Source organism: Coptis chinensis, chromosome 4 (genome assembly GCF_015680905.1).
Source record: "Coptis chinensis isolate HL-2020 chromosome 4, ASM1568090v1, whole genome shotgun sequence".
Classification (NCBI taxonomy): domain Eukaryota; kingdom Viridiplantae; phylum Streptophyta; class Magnoliopsida; order Ranunculales; family Ranunculaceae; genus Coptis; species Coptis chinensis.
Genome location: NC_141459.1, coordinates 89,953,090 through 89,977,052, shown reverse-complemented (window position 1 = coordinate 89,977,052; position 23,963 = coordinate 89,953,090). Strand labels below are relative to the sequence as shown.

The following is a 23,963-nucleotide window of genomic DNA, read 5'->3' as shown; positions in this document are numbered from 1 at the left end:
TCTAAATTATTATTTTTTTTTATTAGGTGTACCCAAGACAAAACAAGTCACTTTGTATGTCTCATGATAATTCTATGATAAGTCACTTTGTATGCCTCATGATAATTCTATAATAGATTTTGTACAATTTCCTACGAGTCTCAACAAAAATGCATACCTCATGATAATTCTACAACAACTAACAGCTCATAAGATTTGTATGTTAGCTAACCTCATAAGATTTGTGTGCTAGCTAACATGATTGTAACAAATTATCCTATAAATACAACAGGAGATCCTACACGTTAGAAAAAAAAAAGTTGTCATTTCACCCTCTCTATACCTATAGAAGTGGAGAAGAATGGGTGTCAAAGCCGCATGTGAGAATTGGATGAAATTGAACCCACGCTTGTGGTTTGGGGTTCAATTTCCTCCAATATCTTACATTCGGCCTTCACCGCAGCTCTGATAACTGTACCATAGTAGTACTTCAACAACCTTAAAGAGAACCAAAATTGCTACTGATTTTACTAAATCACCTTGAAAATGGTGTGTTTGATTGTTATGGAAAACATTTTGAAAGAAAATATATTCTGAAAACTAAGTTAAATATCATTTTCCTTTCAGTGTCACAGCTTATTGTTTTATCAACCAAAAGCACCACAAGTACTTTTTTTTCTCGTTAACGAGAGAAAAGCATTTGACTTTGCTCAATCAGTATTTCAAACTGTAGTTGAATCACTCAAAATTGTATTTTATGTGCTGTCAATTTCACCATGGGCCATAATTTAATAATTTCGCCCAAAAACACTTGTTGCCATCCTGACAAGTCACAATATCGACTCGACGTGCTCGCTACGTTTTCTAGAAGCTTTATTTCCAATCCAATTGACTTATAAGCCCAAACCTTAAAAAACAAAAGCCCAAACTATAAACCATGGGCCTGAAGAAGGCCCAACTTTGAAGCTTGTAAAAACTTGTTGCATTGAATGATTTGAATCCCATCCTCAAAACCCTTCATTTCTACATATTCCCAACGCCATGAAAAGCGTTGTTTGTAAAGTTGCCATAGTAGGGAGTGGAAGTAAGTAGTGATTTTATTTTGTCTTTTAATTGACTTGTCATTTTGCTAAACATTGTTTGTGTCAGTTTCTGGTGCAGTGTGTGCATCTGCTCTGGCCAGGAATGGTGTTTCTGTTACAATTTTTGAGTCTGGAAGGGGACCTGGTGGTAGAATGTCTCAAAGGAGGTAACTTTTTTTTACCATTCCTGTTAGAATTGAGGAAATGATTACTCATGAGTCACTGGTAAAATTTTATTAGCTTTCTGTACTTGATGTAGAGAGATTACTGAAGATGGGAAGGAACTCTACTTTGATCACGGCTCTCCTCTTTTCACTGTCACCAATAATAAAGACGTTATGGCTTTTGTGTGTGACTGGGAAACAAGAGGTCTTGTCACAGAATGGAAAGACAACTTTGGGATTTTCGATAGTGTGGCCGCCAAATTCATTGACTTTGAAAAGGTCTGAATTTATATTCATTTTTGAATTGCATATGTATTTCTCAAGTCTCGACAACAATGGTATCAATTTAGAGTTTACACTGGCATGTCATATACATAGCTTCTTGCTGCATGTTTACAACTTAAATGTCAACTATCAACTTAATATATATTGAGCCTTTCATGTTTCTAATGTAATTTTTCCTCTTCCTAAAATGCAGTGTGCATGACTATTTATTTATATTCCACGAAATAAAGATTTGCGTGCGTAAGTTGCTAAAAGTGATTTACATGTTGTGTTGAATGTGGATATGGCTAGGAAGGATCAAACAAGAAGTATGTTGGTACCCCAGGCATGAATGCTGTATGTAGAGCAATGTGTAATGAACCTGGTATGTATGGATGTCCAACTTTCTTTTGGTCATGTCTTTAATATCTGACAACTGAAACAAGCTTTAGCGATTGATAGGAAAGTAAATGTCGAAGAAGCCTTAAACTTAATTAGTATCTTCCTCTTTTATATCATTATTGTCAGGAGTGGAAGCGAAGTTTGGAATTACTGTTGGCACATTACAGTGGCTGGAGGAGAAGAATTCATGGTTGCCGATTGGTTTGGATGGACAAACGTTGGGCGAATATGATGCTGTTGTGGCATCGGATAAAAATATAGTTTCTCCAAGGTCCACAGCGGTGACTGGACAACCACCACCATTAGGTTTAATGCTGTATTATTTTTCGTAATTCATGTTTTTCCATGCATGCTACACATTTAAGATAGAATTTGATTTGGAAGCAATATTTGTATAATTCACAAGAAATGGCCCGTAAAACACCTCAACTCATGCCAAATGGTGGGGCAATGCTTAGTGCTTTCTTGTACAATTGCAAATCAATTTGTGAGTATGTGGTGTGTGTCTGTATATCATCCTATGTCCATTTTGTACTAGGATTTTTTAGGCCTCTTTAGAAAGATAGCCATAAGCCTTGAAAGACTTCTCTTTCAATTAGAAACATTTTTTTAACTCAATTCAAAGACCAAGCTGCTAGAGAGGCAGACAATGCACTCCAAGTGACCGTTGGCTGAACAAGGGGCAAGAAAGTACCTAAAAGCACCCCCCATCAGAAGGAGGTTGGTTGGTTGGGTGGAGGGAGTACATAAGAGAGAGAGACACAGTAAGGTATATCAAACTGACCGGAAAAAAAAAAGGTGGGACACACACCCCTAACAACAAGTTGAAGGTGGCAGAGACATAGGTGCCCTATGTCATACCTCATAAGTCATAACAAAACTAACAGGCTGCTTCTGTTGTGGGGGGGGGGGTGGGGGAGATAACCTTTTTTTTTTGTAAGATAGTCATCATTTCTTTAATAGTCCTTCACTATATTTTATCCTTCTACCCACTTTTTCTCTCTAATTCGTGGAAATTCCCTGTTAATAGGTTTTGCTTGTCAGACTTTCTGACTTTTTACTTGAGGCTTATCATCCATTTTAAGTATTTATTTAGTCAATATTATGTCTTTATGGTAATGCAAGGCAAGTGGTCGGAAACTCTGTTGCATGGGTACGCCCTAATTTCCTCTGTATCGCATACCCGTGTCGTGTGGACACGGACACAGACCCGGACACCCAGACACAAGCAAAACAGTACCCTAATTCTCAGATCTCGCCGTGTCCAAATTGTCATACCCGTGTCCAAACCAGACACTCCTCCCGTACCCATGCAACACAGGTCGGAAATCAGGTTGTTTCTGATGAAGATAAAAAGAGCTTTCATATTATGTGAAATTTTGAAATTAACCCGTAGGATTTAGGAATGTAGAGAACTATTGGCAGTATGGTTGGATACTTATGGAGTTATGGCCATTATATCTCTGAAAGGTCAGAAAAACAATTGATATTTAGACATCTTCTTAGTGGGAGTGAATACATTTTCATGGGACTTATAAAGGAGTCTCTAAGCCTAGCACCTTTCACATTACATTTATGATATTTTTCCCACTCTAATCTAGTGAATGGATTTACTATGCATGTCCAGTTATTCAAATATTGGGTTTGCATATGCACTGAAACATCTAGTGCGGAATAGTGCCTTGATATTGATGTGTTTTCTTTTCTTCAGACATGACTTTGGTCCCTGATTTAGCACCAAAGTTGCAAGAAGTTCCTGTCCTTTCATGTTTCAGTCTCATGTTGGCATTTTCAGAACCCTTATTATCGGTGAGATATTTCAAGCATCATAATCTTTTAGTATTATATTTAGTAGTTCACACACACAAGCTGATGGGTCTCTCTATTTTTTCTGCAAAAATGTTAGAATTTCCCTATATATTTGATTGATCTGATACTTACTGAACCCCTCGACAGATTTTCTTACTATTTTAAGAGATAGATTGATTGAATGCCAAGGAATTAGGATGCTTTACTTTCATAACCAGAAGAGTTGATGGTAGAACCCTATGCCACCTTTAAAATGAAATTCATAAATATGTGCTTCACGTACGCTAGTAGACCATCCTTTTGGTGAACCCAACAGGGCAGCGATAAATTCTCACTATCAACCATTTCAGTGCTTATTTCAGGCACAAAGGGAATACGTTTCACCTCTGTAATACTAACAAAACCTTGCTGAATGAATCGAGATGTTTTCCCTTAAAAGCACGGTTCTTTGTCATATTCAAGGTTCCGTTGAATATTTTAGTATTTTCTGTTTTTGTCCTTGATTTGCTTTCTTATAGCTCAGATACCAGTAAGGGGCTTTTCATTCCAGAACAACAAGATTTTAAGCAGGGCCTTTTGTGATAGCAGCAAACCAGGTCGTTCTGCCACCAGGTATGTAATAACAGTCCCGATAAGAATATCTTCTGTGCTATAATTAAAATTTACCCAAGTGTGGAAAACAGAATCAGTACATATCAGGCACACAATAGTAGTGTATATACAGCTTCTATTTTCACTTGCTTGTGTAGATTACACACTAATGGAAAGTCTAATGGAAGGTGTCAGGGAATAATAAATCCTTGGTGGAGATGAATGTAAAAATTGAAATCTGTATCCTTCACTTGTAGCTTTACCAATGGAGAATCAGAGAGTTGAACACTTTGGACTGTTTCTTCCATTGTATTTAATGAACCTCCGATCTTAATTATGTTAAAAGGAAACTATTTCCATGGTAAATCCCCACCAACTGTTATCCTTTTGGTCCCTTGGAGCAAAGTTCTGTATATATAGACACATGTAGGATCTAACAGGATTCTGGCAAATTCGCAAATCAACTCACCTGCTTAGACATGGCCATTGGACATAGCAGAAATTTCTGGTGGTATGATTTTGTGAGGATAATGCCCTCATTACAAAAATGCAAGTTACTGGGAAATTCCTAGTTTGATCTTGTATCGTCTTTAAGTTATGATAAAAGCAGTCGATGATCCTTCAACTTCTAAACGACTTTTGACTAGGTTGTGATGTTGTGTAGATGTGCATGTGTGTGTATGTGGAAATCCAGAAATGTAACTGATAAAATTGGTACCCATCAACGGTTGTCCCAAATATCCTTAAAACCATGTTGTATTATTTTAGATTTTATATAATATTTCTTACACTAGTCTTTGAGTTCCCTCCTTATTAGGAAGGATGTCTGAATATGAAATATCCCTAATTTTTCATAAGCAAGCATTTAATGAACCCTCAATGAAAAAGTTAGCTTGATAAATGACTTTTAGCTGTTGGATTTTATGTAGGGTTCATGAGTCATGGCTAGCCTTAGAGTTCATGAAGTCAAAGTAAAGTCCATAGTTTTAAAACTAAGGATTGTTAAGAAGCGCGCAGTGGGTGTCTATGCCCTCTACTGTAGGATTCTTCCTTTGTGTGTGTTTATGTAACATTGTCTTTTTCTTTTTCTTTTAGCACTGTAAGAAAATGGTATCTAAATTCTACTTATTATTCTAGTTTGTTGTTGCTAATTTGCGTCACTTCCATACAGTGAACGTTGGGTACTGCACTCTACAGCAGAGTATGCAAAGCGTGTAATTAGCCAAACAGGACTTCAGAAGCTCTCAAATTCAATATTGTCTAATGTCGCTGAGGAACTATTTCTGGAATTTCAAAGGAATGAGCTTAATATTCCTAGACCAATTTTCATGAAAGCTCATAGATGGTCAGTACCTCCAAAAATCTCCTTCTAGCTGCCACACTTTACTCAGTAGTTTCTGTTAGACAATACCCAAATTGTTTGTGATGGCCCAGTGAAACAAGTCTGAACTATTTCATTGCATATATTAGTCACTTTAGTTTGGAACTCTCTCTCCCTGTAACTGCAGTTCAAGATTGTTTTATATATGTGAAAAGTGCATGTCTTGAAGCATAGTCTATGAGAACAGCTAACTATGAGAAATCGTATAAATGTCATTTAGTGTACCCGCTTGTGAATCATATAAGTTTATAGTAATGGAGTTGGTCCCATGATTTCTGTTAGAGTAGTGTCTTTGAGGATTTATCTCCTTGAAAACCATGTCACATCACCTTTTTTTGTAGTATTTCTAGACAACTGAGTACATTGTAAAAGCCAGAGATATGAATTGCACTAGCATTTTCCGATGCTTCAGCCATATTAGCCTCTTGTTCTCTAAGGAATACCAAATCAGAAATGCAGATAAGAGAACTTTTCTACAATGTGAAAGATAAATTTCATTGGCCATAATGTTTGTTGTTGAATATCAATAATGCCTATTGTATTGATTCAATGTAAACTTATGTTCCTGCGTGTTCAACTTTTGGAAGAAGTTTGTATGAAGTACTTTCCAAGGTGTAGTCTTCCAGCAATGAGAACTGGGTATGATGAACTTTTTTGTAATCAATGTTGTTGATCTTCTCTGTGGACAATATTATCCTGAATGGATATGATGTGATAGATTCAAAATCTAAAAGAGTTTTAACCCTACACAAATCATGGCCCAAAATATCGCCGAGATATCCGATATATCCGTAAATTGGTACACCGATATCGATATTTCCGACATATATCCACCAAATATTGAACCCCTTTTTTTCCGAGATATATCGGAATTTCCGATATGAAACTTTATATTGCCGATATAATTGATATTTCCGATATAATCGATATATATCAGTTGACTTTTTGACTATTTTTTAATATAAATCCGATATTTCCAATATATTTCCGATATTATATTTCCGATATATCCGATATTTTAAATAGTTTGGTTGGTCACCAAAAAAACCGATACATTCGATATATCCGATATATCTCGGTTTTTGGGTACACCGATATATTAACCGATATCAATATTTTGGGCCTTGGCACAAATAAGGTAGCTATGGGGAGATATATAGTCTATGGAAATTATGATAACCCCAAGCTCAAACTTCGTCCTTGGGCAAAGAAATCCTAATGTCCAATTGTGCTTAGCCATGTAATGTGCGAGCTAAATGGGCAGGAAATTACTGAATGATGTGCAATTACTGTGTGATGTCAGCCAATTCTAGCATTTAGTCGGGAAGTCTGTCATTAGCATCCGGGCTAATGTAGTCTCTCAAGTCCTCACCTAGGTTAGGTTGTTATTTGCTCAACATGACCACTTGAGAGTCATTAGGTATAAATCTTCTACTAACTTTTAGTGACAGTATTAGCCTCTAGCCAATATCCTGAGAGTTGATTGAATTCTATTAATATATATCTACCACTCCCTTTTATGTTTTTGTTTTTTAGATGCCTACTTAAAACATCTATTGCTTTTGGAAATTTTGCAAGGGGTAGCGCTTTTCCTGCTGTTGCTGTTGCTGGAGATGAGAAGTGCCTCTGGGATAGCAGTAAGAGGTTAGCTATCTGTGGAGATTTTTGTGTTAGCCCAAATGTTGAAGGTGCAATATTAAGTGGCATGGGAGCCGCTGCCAAGATTTTGCATATCCGCAGTTCTGTTTGACAGGGTCCCAACTGAAGCCTGTCTTGAACAAACTCATCTGTGTGTGCAAGTCAGTGTTGCATTTCAATTTTTTTCCCGTAAGTGATAATATATTATTCAAGTTCATGCACAATAAAGCTTCTTGTATAAGTTTGAACAAATCTCAAACTTCTCTCCACCAGTCATTCTGATTGATAATACCTGTGCTAGGTTGTGTAAACTCAAACTGAAACCTTCAAACATGCTCTGTTCTCTTGCCCCAGTATAACGAAAATCTGGTCCACATTTCCTTTAAACTTGAGTTCCTAACCTGGAAGCCCAACTTTAGGTGCGTAGGCATTCTTCTTCTACTGTACACGCAAATCTCTAAGAAATCTGATCTTGAGCATTCCTTGATAGTCACTGCACACTTTAGTTGGCTGAGCAGAAATGATGTCATCTACGAAAATGCTTGTGTTGTTTGGCAGCAGGAATTGTCCAAACTACATTTACTTCTGTCTCAGACTGCTCATGGGTCCATCTCAGGAAATTCAGGCGTTGGTTATGTCTTATCAAAGCGGTCTTATGTCTTATACGAATGAATAAATTTTTACCATAAATTTTTTTCCTTGTTTTATTTATTTTTTATTTTTTATTTTACAGATTTTACATATATGGATTTAACCTAATTGTAAATGGGGACGTCCTCTAATGGGGCGTTATGTTGGAGAAACGGTGTAACATAACAGTTCACTAACTCCTTGATCTGGTGCACCTAATTCTTTCTTCTTTTAGTATTTTTAAACATTAGGTCGTAGATCTTATCTTCTTTTTTCTCCATTTCTTTCCTTATCAGGCTAGTTATCTCGAAAAGAAAAGACTGATCTACTTTATCAACTGCTTTAGGATATGACTTTGTCGTCCTCCTCGCCACAACCTTTTTCGTGGAATTCTCTCTTTCAGAATACAAGTTCAACTACAACGACTACTGCTCTTAACAGCTTCACTCCAGAAATTGATGATGGTGCTGCGGTGGTTCCTCAAGACCTCATTGATGAAGGTATTTCAGAATGGAAAGATGTGATGGTAGGCTATTTTTTTGATAAAAGAATGGTTTTTCCGTATGTCAAGAGTGTGTTGGAAAGAACATGGAAGCTAAAAGGATCCATGGAAATCACAACTGACAGAGATTTATTCTTCATAAGTTTTTCTGCAATTGAGGATAGGCAAATAGTTCTTGAAGGTGGTCCCATCTTTATTGCTGGTAAGATGTTTGTTGTTCGGCCATGGTCACTGGAAATTGAGAATCAGTGCAACAATGTTACCTCGGTACCTATTTGGGCAAAATTTTCCAAAGTCCTAAAAGAACTTTGGACCAAAAATGGACTTTCTTTTTTCGCTAGTCTAATTGGTGAACATTTCTGTATGGACGGTGCAACTTCTCAAAAGAAAAGACTCGACTTTGCCAAGGTTTGTGTTACTATCCCTCTCGATTTTGAGTTTCCAAAATCTATCAAGCTAAAGCTTCATGGTAGACATGTTTTTGTTAATGTGGAATATCCATAGAAGCCTCCTTCATGCACAAGATGTTGTCATTTTGGGCATTCAACGGCAAAATGCCTAGATTCCCCACCTTCGCGATCAGTTTGGGTGCCAAGAACTACTAATGGCAATGTAAATGGGGCTGATACACCAACACAAAGAGCAAACACAAGGATGGAAGGGCATACTACTACTAGTGGTGCTATTGTAAACATTTCTACTGATCAGACTAGTGGCACTGCACAAGGAGTTACTACTCTGGACATTCAAGTTGAAAATCAGAATCATGTGAGGGGAGTTGAACAATCTACTACCCAGGTAACGGTTCAACAACTCAATACTAATTATAGTATTGTGGTAACTTCTCCTCCTGTAGTTAACAATGCTATAGTGGTTATTCCTGAGGGTGGAGAGCTTGTTATTGATAGTAATGTAAGGCATAATCCAGTGGCTACAGGGGAAGCGGGGGTTAGTATGGTACAGAACAGTTCCGGTGGTGGTGGTGGAGATATGACTACACCTACCAGGTATCAGTCAAATGTTAGAGGCAAGGAATTGAGGACAAGCCCAACAACTACTGTGGGAGCAGGAGACTTGGTAGCGAGAGAACATAGTATACCTACTGTATTGGATCTACCAATACAAGCAAAAAGTTACTCCTCTTAACCAACTTCCAAATAGTAGAGAAATAAACATGTATGAAGGGTTCGTTGTTGGAAATGAGGATGTAGATGACGATCTCTCAGAGAGTGAATCTGAGTTGTTTAGGGATACGTATATAGGGGCTCCAACGCTTGCATTGCTTAAGAGCACATCAAAGTATGCAACGCCTTCTGAGAATCAATGGACTACTGTGAAGCCAAAAAAAAAAAAAAGGATCCAAGAGCGTTCTTCAGGAGAAATAGAGTTTACACTTGTAATGATGAAGAAGGTTAAGTCGTTAACCAAAAACAAAAGATGAGACATCTTGAAGACTATACAAAAGAGTTTTGGGATGACACTTTGGGACTCACTTATGTGTGTTGTGCTTGCGAAAGTTTATTTTGTAACTATGAGAAAGCGCAAACTCATCTTAGGAAAGATCATCCTAAGATTGTAAAGGAAATCATGACTAGGAAGTAGGATTCCTAGCTCTACTTTCTTAGAGTTCGATTGTAGCATGATCTCAGGTATGTTAGACTTATAGTCTGTCGATTTGCATCTTTGTGTGTCTCATTTTAATGATCTAAGGGCATCTCCAATGGGGGGTGTAAACCGTATAGAGTGGAAATTTTACACCCCAAATATAAAAAAAACTCTCTCCAATGGGAGTGCTAAACCGTAGATAATAGTGTATTAGCTAATAGAGAGGGTGGGGAATTCCCCCTCTCGCTATTAGTTAATAAAAAGCCCGAACGTCACTTAAAATAACGTCTGTTTAACTTAAAAACTCGGACGTCACTTCAACACACGTTTGAAGCTTTATTTTTTAATTCGGACGTCACTCACGTCCCAGTTTAAATTAAAGAGGGAAGTGACGTCCGAGTTTAAAATCTATTTTTTTTACACTCTTCCATTAGAGAGTACAGAGTGTGGATATTTATGAGCTATACAATACTATACAATTAGAGGTGTAAAATCCTAATGGCACCTATGTGGAGCCTAGGTGGAGGTGTAATTTTACACCCTCCATTGGAGATGCCCTAACTCTTAGAGAGGTTTGTAAGGTTTACCTTTTTGCAATAAAACCGGTGGGGTCTGTTTTAATCCCAAAACTTTTTCCAAAAAAGAAAAAAAACGGTCTTATACTCTTATTTACCGTTTAATGCAGTTCCCCAACCAGATCTCGGGATTAGACGAAGTAGAAGCCACAACAGCAAAGCTGGTCCCCAATGTTCACTTCGATTGGGTGTTGAGACTTGAGACTGCCGTGGACTTGTAGTAGTTTGTATTTGGCAATGTTATTTATGTGGTTACAAGTCCCAGTCCCAGTCCCCGTGGAAAAGTCCGTCATAGTCAATGAAACAAGTGTACGATCTTTTTGTTATACTATAATGGAACTATACGAACCAGCTCGTATAATAAATAAATAAATAAGAGGAGAAGAAGAAATGAGATATATGCTTCTAACTACTCAAGAGTTGGTAAGCATGCATACCTCGTGCCATTTGCACATATATTACCCCCTACAAATAACTCATGAAATGTATATGCTTGCTAAGTTGTTACTAACGTTCTATAAATACTATCTTACTCTTCAATAAGCTTCCTAGGGGAAGGGAGTTTGAATGAAGACTACAAGAATAAAAAAGAGAGGTTGGTATCAAGATTGTAGGGGACTGAATCAATCATATATACTTGGTTCAGTGTTCTCCAACTTCACCTCTATCACTCTCCATCCAGTGGCAACAAGAACAAGCATTCAAAGTCTAATGTAAACTGTACCACACTCTCTAAAGAACAAGAAACGGTGCTTAAAGTCGCATTTGAGAATTGGAGGAAACTGGATTCATAACACTTTAGTTGCGCAATGAATATGAATTCAATTTTCTCCAATATCTCATGTTCCGCTTTCACCATCTCAACCTTTGGACGCATGTTGAGCTCAGCCATTACTTTTAAGTGGGTGATTTTAGCAGTTGAGCATTATTTTTTTAGCACTTATTCCTTCGCGTTATCCTGCAGCTGCCCATTTATACATACGTTATATGTGTGTGTTTGTTGTCCTTCAACCACTTATTCCATCGCGTTATCCTGCAGCTGCCCATTTATACATACGTTATATGTGTGTGTTTGTTGTCCTTCATATATGCATCCATTATGGTTTTAATTCTGCTAACAGTAGTACAGTATAGATATTATGGTGGAAGTTTCACTGCTTGCTTCAGAGCGAAGTTCACCCAAGTATCTCCTCATAAATTGAATTCCCTAGCTATGACCTCTCTGATGAGAGTAAAGACTTGCATTACGATTTCATTCGGACATTTGAGTACATTTTCGAATTCCAATTTCATCGCATGACTAAGTATCAACACCACACATTTTCATTTGTATTCATCTACCATAGCAATTTACTCAAGCCCAACTCATGTACATGCCTAACTTCCTAGTACCAGACCAGTTCAAAAATAAGAACAAAGGATTGTTACACAGAATTTACATAACTATAACAGGCCTCAAAGCGCTGAAAAAAGTGGGACCACAATCCCATTATTACTCAATCGATTCGGTCAGCGATAGCAGTAAAAGTCATGGTGGCAGACGAACTGGTATTTTCCATCGTTGAGCGTGTTGTATCCACCTTGTCTGAACCAGAAGAAATGGTATAAGATGTATTGTTACTTGCATAAGGCTTCTCCTGCTGATCCCCTCTTATTTTCAGGTCCATAAAATCAGAGATGAGGCCAGGTTTTGTGATTTGTTTATCCTCCACGGTCATTTGACCTGTAAGCATCTTCACGACATTTGACATGGAGGGCCGGAGCTTTGGCATGTCTTGGGTGCATAGCAGACCAATTCTCAAGAATCTGCATGCCTCCTCAGCATCAAACTGTCCATCCAATGAGGTATCTACTAGTAACACCAGCTCCCTCCGTTCATGCAATCCCCAAGTCTGCCAGGAGATAATTCCCAGGAATTGTGTTAGGATTTTTGAACTTCAAACCTTTTTTAACAAAGAGGAAAAGGTAATCCTAGGACCATAAAGCTTATAATGCTATTCTGAAGATTTTTTCTTTTGGTATTACCACTTTGTTCTAGCCACTTTATAGAACTATACTGGTAAATATTAAGAAAAATATCCACAAATTTGACGTATTATTGTACTACCAATTTGATATCTACAGTTGCAATATTTACACTGTGATCAATTGGAAAAATCACAAAAAATCCTGTCAGGCAGAAATTAACTTGTTTACCACGTCATTGGAACACCTAAACATTAATGTGGACAATTGCTGCAACTTGTACCAAAGACGATGTTTTCAATTATGGCGTGGTTCGTGTAGAAAAGTTCAAGGGTAACATGAGAAACATGGATTTTGAGGCCTAAGATTTTTTTAGAGGAGACAGATAGAAGATATATATACAAGCAAATGAAAATTGTTAACCGTCACTGTACTTGTAGTAGTCAGAATTTTCAGATGAAACTTAGGGAATAACAGCAAGGAGTTGAGAATTTCATACCCTTTCAAGAAGGTATTGTTCTTCATATGGTAACCTTGTGTTTGTGTTACATCTCCCACTGACTATTTCCAATAGGAGAACACCAAAGCTGTAGATATCAGCCTTCCGTGTCAGCTGTCCTCGTATTGCATATTCTGGTGCTAAATAACCTCTGCACAGGAAGAGTACATACACGTTTTAGAAAGGCTACGAGAAAAGCTTAAGTTACGCATTACTACTGCTAATCATGGGAAGTTATTCCCAACTGAATGTCTTTGCCACAATTTGACCAAACATTTAAACACAACTTAGCAGCATCACACATTAAAAAACAAGCTGATTTTCTGTCACAGGGAGCTGATATAAGTTATCCACGGTTGCTACTCCTCAAAAAATGTTCACTTCATTTCATTCATATGATTTCATGATCTCCTAGCACATGTAAATTATCCTTAGCAGACCCTGCAACTCAATCTAAAAGAGCCAGACTCCAAGTGTCATAATTGAAGAACTTACATTGTTCCTGCAACACGAGTACTGACATGAGTCATGTTTGCTGGGATGAGCTTTGCAAGACCAAAATCTGAAATTTTGGGATTTAGATCTTCGTCAAGGAGTATATTGCTTGCCTTGATATCTCTATGTATAATGTGAGGTCTCACTTCCTCATGGAGAAAAGCAAGCCCACGTGCAACACCAATGCAAATCTTAGACCGTGTTTTCCAGTTAAAGTGGATGTTACAGTGCCCTCCACCTAATAAAAGGAACCTGAATCAATACTAAGACCATTGATGGAGACTCTAAATCAATGTTAAAAACTAAAAATTACCAAGTAGTGTCCGTGCAAGGCTATTATTCTCAAGGTATCCGTAAACCAAAATTCTATGATTCTCTTCCACGCAACATCCATGCAGTTTAACTAGGTTTTCATGCTCTATATCTGAGATCACATTCAACTCTGTTAAAAACTCCCGCACACCTTGCCTTGACAATGCTGACAGCACCTTTACAGCAACAAGTGTGCCATCTCTAAGCGTTCCCTGTTCATCCATTATAGAAGAAAAGAAGCATTCATCAATAAAAGAAGCAATATGGGAATGGTTCATAATCTAAATGTTTTGTTTCAAAATTCTTCTGCAGAAGCCTGTGAAAAGGCAGAGAAGTTTACCATGTAGACAGAACCAAAACCGCCTTCCCCAATTTTATTAGTTTGACTAAAATCTCCAGTGGCGTTTCTCAACTCTCTATAAGTATAGATGATAACATTACTGATTCCAGAAACCTCTGCATTAAAATTAAGTTTGATTAGAAACACAAAGAGCATTGATCACTAAAATTCTATACCCATTTTTAATTCCTACCAGCAAATTTATCACCAAAAAATAAAAAATCTTGAAAGAGTTTTCTTTTCATAGAATCAAAATTTGCATTCTTACCATCATCAACTTCACTAATTCTTTTATTTGGTGAAGATACTTTCTTTCGAAACGAGAAAGCAGGGAAACAAGTCATTACTGTTTCGGGGCTTATCTCAAGCAGCTAGTATCTGACACCAAAATTAACTTGACTTCTGCAAAAACAAACATGATCATTTCGTTAAAAACAATAGCAACAAATCCAGCTGCTAGAAGGAAAACCACCCATCTGATATCTCTTAGTAAAAACAAATCCTTCTAACATGTGATTTAATTCCACAAACGAGACAAAGGCAACTACTTATTATGCTGCTTGTGATCTACTAATCAATAATAATAAACAATTACAAGAAAATCAAATTAACAAGCCCAACTTGACTTTTTCTACATATTCAACTTCTAATGTCTACTTTACTTGGGTTTTGCTCTAAATTTGAAGTGCCTTGTGTGTATTATTATTTTTTGGACTTCTGGATCAATCATCAAGAACAACAACAGATCAAAAAATACTCAAAACTGAAATGTTCAAGAAAATTATTTCTACCTTGAGAGAGCTGTACAAAGAAGGCGGGTCTGTAAGATGTGGCAATGAAAACTATGATGATTATTATGTGAATGGAAATGAAGTGAGATTCTAGTGCACGTAAATATATATTCAAGTGTATTACGCAGTTTTAGTCAAATTTAGAAAAAAAAATCCGTTTGACTTTCAAGCGTTCACAAAGCGTAGTACGGATTGAAATCCAAAGTCAATAATTCAGATATGTCCCATTTCTACTCGGCCCGCCGCCGAGGGGACAAGTCAAAAGAAGACAAATCATATAATGTTAATTGTTTACAATCAACGCCTTTTGTAGATTACTGGTGCACCTGTGCAACTAATTTGCTAAATTATCGATGGATGTTTGAGGAATGATATGGTTCCTCAAGTTCGTTAAGAGAAATTGATGTTAAAGAGTTAGCTAGTACCACGTCTGGTAAATTGTAGTATGAAAAAAATCCTCCGTGACTTGAATAATCCAGAGTCCCTCTAAAATATAGACATGTTTAGCAATTACCATGAGCTAATGTCTAAGGAAGATCTATATTACCCAAAGATCTAGTCCCAGTTAATCCGTACATTAATTAACCACGGGGTCTCAATGTATACCTAGGAATCAATTACATGGGAATAATATGCAGTGAAATACTAAAGTCTCTACGATGTATCACCAAGTAGTTTATGTTGCAACGAACATTTTTATACATAGAAAGACTAGAAACTTAGATGTATGTATCATCATCAAATTAAGTGTTTGTTTCTACACAAAAAGTATGTTCCACATTTTGTGGAAGGAAGTACGGGAAACAAGAAATGAGGCTCACCTCGCTCATTTAGAACACTAATCCACCCTCAAATAGTCAATACTATACCCACTTTTTAAGCCATTTATACATAACCTCTCTCTTTTTGTAAAAATAACTAAATCTTGGTCTTTAATTTTAATATCCTCACCAAACTTGTTTCCTTCAATTTTATATAGGGGGAATACGGAAATAGAGATTTAAGATTGAAGAACTGAGGATTACAAAAAAAAAAAAAAAAAAATTGAAGAACACCGATTGAATAACACTGAAACAGTGATGTTCTTGTTTCACTATTGAAGAAACAAACTTTTACTTTCACATTATCATTGTTTGCATTGGCCATTGAAGAAACAAGATTTGGCATTGAACAATTGTAAAATGGTCATTCTTACATCTGAGAGATTGAAGAAAGAGGTACATATTTTCAGCTCGATCGTCTTCAAATTTGTCTGGGATGTTTTCTCAATTTGATTACGAACTCTATTCAATTAATGCTTCTTGTTTCTTTCGTATTTTATAGTTTTATGCAATTATACATTTTGATATTGTTTTCACTTTGCTTTAATTTGGTTTTATGTGTTTCTATTAGATTTTGAATTTGTTATGAAAAGTAAAATTTTCATAGTGATTCATCAGGTTTGGTGTTATTACTATGAAAAGTTAGATTTGTGTAGTGTTCATCAGTTTTGGCATTGTTTTTGTAAATGTAGTGAAATTGAGGGATTGTGCTTTTCTGTCATTTGTTGCAAAATCCTGACTAGTGTTCGTCTTGGCGCTAATTATATTATTATGGATTTGAAGGGGGAATGGTCGGATTTTAATCCATTGGACATTTCATTTTATTCATGATTTGAAGCATATATATATTGTGATAGAGACAGACTCAGAGCTTCAATCCTTGGCGTGCTTATGTTGGATGAAAAGTGAGTACCGTTTTGATTTCGATATATGCAAAAAAACAAAATTGGTTTGAGCTTGGTTTCTCTGTGAGATGTTGGGTCTAGTTCTTGAGATTTGGTTTGTTTCAGAGATGTTAGATCTTAGTTCAAGAGGTGTGGCTTCATTGATGGAATTTGGTGCTACTTCTTCAATGTCTATTGGTGTGTATAATGAAAAAGCGTCTGGACCCTCGCTATGGGCACCAGCACATGAAAGCTTCCACACCGAAAACTTGCTCTACACCGATAGCTTGATTTAGCTAAATTAGTGATTTAATTGTACATTATTTTGATGTTGCTCATCCTAAAACGAGATTTCAATGTACTTTATTGTTGTGCTTAATTGATTGTGAAACAAGTAATTGGGTTGAGAGCCCAATTTTATAAAAAAATTCGCCCCAGGTCCACCTTGAATTTAAATTTTGAATTTAAAGAAAAAGCACGGTCTGGCGTTAGCAATGTATGTAAATTTAAATTTATATATGTAAAATATTATGTAAATTTAAATTTAAATATGTAAAAATACTATGTAAATTTAAATTTTCTATGAAAAAATTTACATTTTCATATGAAAATTTAAATTTAAATAGGTTAAGAAAAATGTGTAATTTTATATCTTTACTATATAGAAAAATATGGGGGTCTAATGAACAGTATTTTTCACATACGTCACAGGGGTAATTTAGTCTTTTCACTTTATATTGCCGGGTTATGATGGTCTTTTCACGATCTAAAAGAAATTAAAAGAAAATTTCTCTGCTCGGTCTCTCCTTCCTCTCCCCTCTTTTCTGCTGAAGCTTCGATCTCTCCTCCTTATCTCTCTCTCCCTTTTGCCTCTGCTAAATTTTCACAAGCTATTGTACTTTCATAGTAACAAAGCTTATGCACATGGTTTACATACTCTAAATAGAAGCACAATCTGATATTCAAAACACAGGACCCTTGCTAGCTTATTGAAAATGTTAAAAGGTTAATCACAGGTAAAGTGATGCTTCTATTTTTATTCATCATTTTTGTTTTTTTATTTCTTTTGGGGGCGTTGTTTTGTTTAATTCATAATTGGAGCAGCCTTCATGTACATGAATTTTGGGGAATTTTGATGGTCGATCTAATTCGTCTATATTCTTTGGGATGATTTGCTTTATATGTGGTTTGAAGTGTGTTTAGAATCCAAGTGCAACAACTACGTATCAGTTTTGAGGCAATTGGTGGTTGGGATTGAATTTAATTGTATTACTTTTCTAATTTCAATCTTCAATTTATTTGATACAGAAACTGTAAAGTTTGAGATTGCACATCACAAATTTTAGTGAATGGCAAAAATATGCTAGCTTAGTGGCATGGTGTCTGCGGAGTATGGAGAAGGAAACTGATTCCAGACTGAAACTTAACATGTTAGTATGGTATTCATATTACTTTTATGTAGTAATTACTTGAGGTACTTACTGGTTTCTTTGGTTTATTCATTATAGTAGTAAAAGTCTTACTTTCGTAGGTTGTATGTCAAGGGGAAAAAATAAAAAATGGCGCTTACAACTTAAAATATAAGGGTTGTTAACGAGCATGTGGCGCATATATTCATCTCTATTTAGAATATGTTATCCTATTTAGTTCATGTTACGATCTATTCAATGTCCTTACTTTAATGTCATAAATCCCCATCTCTATTACAATACCTCAAAGTAGCTTATCAATCTGCAAATCTCATAAAGGGTTTAGAGTTTCAAACGAGTTGTGGGTTTAATATTCTTATATATATAGTTCATATGCTATTCTGGGTTAATTTGGTTTGGAGAGGAGGAGTTCATTTGTTGCCCAATTAGAAAAAGTTATGTGATGCGCCTTAACTTCAGCTTGATAACTCTGTGATCAACATACTTTCTTTGGCTCTCTTGATACCATTTTTCGGTATATTTCTCTTTTATCCATTTTTCCCTTTGTTTGAGTACTTTGCTCCTAGGTCAACTATGAACTACCTCACCAAATGTGCAAAATAAATTGGGCACTAAAATTCAAAAATTATGGAATGCAAATAGTTTTTTTTATGCACATTTCCTTTTGAAGTGTACATGAATGCTCTAAACTTTAGGGATTCAATTGTAATTGCTGGAGCTTAAAGGGGGGTTTAGGATTTAGGTGGTGTTATGGAACCACTGTAGGTAGCACTTTACGACCCTAGAATTGAGCTTTTAGAATTCATATTTATATTCAATTCTTCAGTTGTTATTATTCAATATATAGTTTTTGCATTATAACCCAAGTTAGTTTCCATGGTTCATGGGTTCCTCCTATTATTGTTTTAGATATTGTAAGGGTTCTTTGTTGTCTATGTTTCTAATTTAGAGCAACAAGTTGGTAGATTCAGAACTTAGGAGAGTGTATGACATTTGATCATGTTGAAATTTTTAGAATGGTAAATCACCCAAATTGAGTCATAATACTAGGATTTGAGCTGATAAGAGATCGGGTTTCGAGATGATTCACGAAAAATATTTGCCTTGGAGAAATGTTTAGAACATATAAGGAATGATGCAAGTTTAAGGTGGAATTTAGCTAACAAAAATTAAGGATTTACTTCTATGCTTTTCAGGAGTTCAAGGGTATCATTAACATTGGTCTTACGCACACTCAAGATGCAACACCCTTAACTCTTGGGCAAGAGTTTAGTGGCTACTCTATGCGAGTACATAAGCTTAATTTTTTGTTTGCAGTGTGGACATTTTGTATTTATTAGTATTCTTGGAGATTATATATGATAAGATCTTGGTGTCTACTCAAGCCAGAACTTAATTTTGGTAAGAAACTGATTAGCAATTTGTTTCTAGGTAAAGTATGGAATTGACATTATAACACCCCGGCTTTTTCTTTTGTTTTCCTAGTATAAAAAAATATATAATAATAATAAAAAAATAACAATAATAATGAAAATAGATAAAATGGATAGATGATAACTATCGGTTAAGGATAAAAGTCTCGTAAGTAATAGATAAGGGTTGTCCTTGTTTTTCGGGAAGTTTTCTCACGTAGAATTTTTGGGAAAAAACACAGCGAGAGTTTTATACAGAAAAACGGGATTTTTCTGAAAGAAGAAAATGAAGGTTTTTTCTTGTAGCTGGTTGATAATCGGAGAGCGCTACAGGTGAGTAGATATATTATGTGATAAAGTTCTCGTTGTTTAATGTAGATTGCATGAGGATAGAATCAATATGATTTTTACTGTTCATATACTGTTCTATGAGTCTGATTATATCAGATCTTCGTGTAGTGTTAACTACATATACAACTTTGAATAATCGTCTGTTCGAGGAAAACTTAAAAGCGAGGGTATTAAATCGATGATGGGCTTTGTAAAAGCGATTGGTCGGCTTATTTTTTTGGCTTTGGCGTTTTAAGCCAAAAGCCAAAAGAACCAACTTCGACTATTTTGTTTTGTGTGAATGTGATTGTTTATGTTTGCTGTAAATGTTCTCGTGGAACTAGATAAGTATCTATGCGTCTAAATGATTGTATTGACGACGGTTGATGGTAGTTGGTGTCGTGAGATGGAGCTTTTGCAGAGTAGTAATGGCGTCCAGAGTTTGGTGTTGTTTGGATTAGTGTTTTGTTTGAATTTTGGTTGTGAGGTTGTTGTTGGGTTGAGATGAATTTGTTGGTGGTTGTTTGGGTGCTGGAGAGGGTGTGGTTGAAGCTTTGAACAAGCTTTAATGGAGGTCGAAATTCCCAGATCTAGTTTTGGTTGAAGGATTTCGAATTTAAGAATTGAGGTTCTTGCTTTGGTTAATGTTATAGGGGTTTTGAAGGCCGGGGAGTATTTTCGATTAGGTGGGGAGGGCTAGCGAGTGGCTGATCCGGTGGTGGCCGATCGGTGGAGAGAGTTGATGGTCTTTGGTGAGGGAGGCGACCCTTGGTTGGGTTTGAGGTTGGGCGAACCACTCATAGTGTGGTTTGGGTCAAACCATGAGTCTTGTTAGATGGCGGTGGTGGCTGGGAGGTGGGAGGAGAGTGGTTGGAGGAAGAAGAAGATGAACAGTAAATTCGAATTTGGGCTTGGGCCAAATCGTGGGTTGGGCTTATGTTTTAAATTTTTGATTTTATTTTTAGATTTAAGTTTAGACTTTGGGCTTTTGGGTTAGAGGAGTTTGGGGCTGGTTGACTGCTGTTGACCATTGGCAGGTCGACTTTGACTTTGACCAAAGTTGACTTTTGACCAGGGTTGACTTTGACCAGTTGACCCAATTTTGACATTTTAACTCGGATTATGATTTGGGTTATTAGGATAGGTCTAGGGCTATTAGCATGCTTGGCTTTAGGGTAAGACCTTTCTATATATACGTGTGTATGTGTATTAACTGCTATGTGATATTTCAGTTTTTGTGATATGCAACGCTATGACACTTAGACATCAATCTAATTAATAACGCGTAAACCAAAAATACATGAATCAAGATACTCTTTCGTTCTCTGAAATAATATATGCAATAAAGTTCAATAATGCGTAAACAAATTATTGCACTCTTTTAGAACTCTCCGCCTCAAGTTTTGGAATTTAGTTTTATGATTTGTTGATATCATATGTTAGGTGGGCATTTATTGAATGTGCCATAAATGACCGTTAAGCGTTATATATGGGTATCCATTGAATGTGCCATGAATGACCGATTCTTTGGGCCTTACTAGAGAGGAACTAAAGGTATTAAGCCTTGGGTTAGTTGTATTATTTGATTATCGCGAGTATTTGGGTTTACTTTTGAATACCTAATATAATATCTACGTAGGTTATATAGAAGTTCTAACTTTCTTTTTGCGGGGAGGGTAGGACTTAATAACATTTTATCTGGAGGGGCCTTGGTCCTACCCCTTATCCAAAAGTGGATATCGGTAAGTTTTAATTGATTTACCTAGTTATAATAACGAGTTATGATAATGAGTTAATATAATGGAAGTCTTGCTTGGGAAGACACTATGCGGTTGAAATGACGGAACTACACCGCCTTCCAATTTGAAAAAAGATTAAGTTATGGGAAATATAAAGTGATTGTTTGGATAATTAAAAAGTATGATAATGGTTTTATGTGGTTAGTCTACTCATACCGGCAAATTCCATTTTCTTGACCCATGTTTGCTTTGTTTTGGCTTAGCGTGGGTGTGTTCTTGGGAACATAGGTGGAAGGCGATGGAACCGCGGCGTGTGATTTGGATTCTTTGCCAGGCGGTCAGGGAGGTTATTTTATTAGGTCCGATCTTTTGGAAGTATGTAATAACGTAGTTTTCTTTTTCATATGACATGAAAATACGATATTGAAGACTGTTATATTCTTAGAGTGGTTTGATGTTTTATTGGGACGGAAGATAGACTTTTTATAAAGTAATAAAGAGAATTTTTGGAGATTATTTTTGTTGTTAAGATTCTTTTATGATGTGGGTTTTCGGTTTTGGCATGTGTAGTATATATGGCCATAGCCGAGGTTTTTAGACAATTGAATATAGTGATGTTTGAGATATTTATATTTCAAATATTCATTTTTTTTAATTGTTTAGAAATTCGGGCTGTGACAGACATTGTCATGCCATCATGTGTACTCTACCTCACAGTGGCAGGGAATGCATGGCATCTTTGAGCAAAGGTATGCACAATATCAACACTTCATTGTTAATGCAATATTAAGGTATAGTTGCTCTTCTAAAGGTGATTTAATTTGCCGAGATAAAAGGAATCTCTCTCTCTATATGATATTGTTTCTGCCAGTAATCTATTTCGACAAAACGGTGAGATTGTATTTTTTTTTTTTTTTATCGTTTGTTTAATTACTTACTTAGATTTTATTGTTTGTTTGGTTGTAGTTTAGTGTTGTTTATAATTACTGTTCGGATTGGATGCAATCTCTTGCCCACCATATAATTCAAGAGTTTGTTTTTAATCATTTATTTATAATTGTTTAATCGATATATTTAGTTATTGGTTAAGCGTTTAATCATGTTTTATTCATTTTAGCTTTTGAGGACACTACTTCACAAGAAGATTTATCCCCAAAAGTCTTCTACAATCTCAGTAAAGAAGTACTTGGGGGATAGACATAGCTCAAAAAATAACAAAGAAGATCAATAGGAAGAGAAACGAGATATTGGTTGCAAATGGGTCAATACAGATTCTGAATGTAAGTTTTTCTAGCTACTTCACCTCCTTATCGCATACATGATGATTTTAGTAGAGATGTTGTTAACATGACGTGAGAAGATATACACATTCAAATTCAAATAGCATTGTTTTCGTTTTGTATCTGCAGATATTGTTCTAGAACTATAAATAAACTTGCCGCCATTGTTAAATTACTATATATAGTTTGGAAGAATGTGAGGTAATATTAACTATTCAACTAGCAGTCTAAGATTGCTATGCTCATTTGCTTTTGTTTCTTATTTATGTGAGAAAGATTTACTAACTCCATGCATATATGATCCAATAAGCTTTTGATGTTGTCAAAAATAAAGAACAAAGGTTCCTACAGATGACAAGGTACATTTGAAGGGAATTTACATTATTTCTAGGTGTTGTCTATGCAAAGAGGATGAATAAATAATGCCTCATATGCTCTGAGAATGTAATGCGACAAAGGAACTATATATGGGACTGGCTGTCAGAAATCTTCATGGTACACCCACTTTTAAATTTGCAAGGAGTGATTACTGCTACCACCAATCTCAGTCCAATAAGGAAAGAACTATGGAACTCGACTGCTGCACAGCTCATGAATCAAATTTGGAAAACAAGAAACCACATTTTCTTTGATGATAAGAGACTGCATATCCCTTTCTTCAAGAATGAGATCATTAAGGCGGTCAAAGCTGCTGGGTTAGTTGCGTCGAACACAGTTGAAGATTTATCTATTCTATATTCTTTCAATATTAGCGGAAAACAAAAACCTTTCGGCGGTTTATTGGAAATCAATTGGCCGACTATCTCCGAACTTTGGTGTCATCAAAGCAAACACTGACGGATCATCCATCGGAAATCCTGGTATGGGAGGAGTGGGTATTATCTTCATAGATTATCTATGCAAGTTCTTAGGGGTGCAAGTTCATGTACTTGGAATTACGACTAATTTTGATGCTGAATGTGAAGGCATTGTTATGGCATCAGAAATAGCGGTATCCAAAAGATGGTTGCACTTGTGGATTGAAAGCAATTTGATGGCTATTG

General features: G+C 36.1%; 2 protein-coding genes across 9 annotated transcripts; one reads left to right on the top strand and one right to left on the bottom strand.

Annotated features, from left to right (window-relative positions):
* The first annotated feature begins 915 nt into the window (after positions 1-915).
* On the top strand, positions 916-11,034 carry LOC147505544 (uncharacterized). Of its 8 annotated transcripts, none has more exons than XR_015193354.1 (11): positions 916-1,063; positions 1,129-1,228; positions 1,321-1,504; positions 1,802-1,874; positions 2,018-2,197; positions 3,603-3,700; positions 4,224-4,312; positions 5,463-5,636; positions 7,251-7,499; positions 8,287-10,091; positions 10,733-11,034. XR_015193354.1 is itself a non-coding variant. In XM_086558039.1 (9 exons), exons 1-9 carry the CDS (start codon positions 1,021-1,023, stop codon positions 7,420-7,422), a joined length of 1,113 nt encoding a protein of 370 aa, XP_086414165.1. In that variant the 5' UTR covers positions 916-1,020; the 3' UTR covers positions 7,423-7,562. The 8 variants fall into 8 exon arrangements, 2 of the variants coding, with proteins under 2 accessions (XP_086414165.1, XP_086414166.1); XR_015193352.1 differs by having other exon boundaries at positions 8,237-10,091; XR_015193351.1 differs by lacking the exons at positions 8,287-10,091; positions 10,733-11,034 and adding exons at positions 7,612-7,729; positions 7,872-8,137.
* Positions 11,035-11,923: 889 nt separating this feature from the next.
* LOC147505543 (Protein kinase superfamily protein) lies at positions 11,924-15,220 on the bottom strand. The gene is made up of 7 exons (XM_086558038.1): positions 15,025-15,220; positions 14,502-14,635; positions 14,234-14,349; positions 13,895-14,105; positions 13,582-13,819; positions 13,087-13,237; positions 11,924-12,514 (listed from the first exon to the last, which is right to left on the bottom strand). The coding sequence occupies exons 2-7, from the start codon at positions 14,575-14,577 to the stop codon at positions 12,119-12,121; spliced, it is 1,188 nt and encodes a 395-aa protein (XP_086414164.1). The 5' UTR covers positions 14,578-14,635; positions 15,025-15,220; the 3' UTR covers positions 11,924-12,118.
* Positions 15,221-23,963: the final 8,743 nt, after the last annotated feature.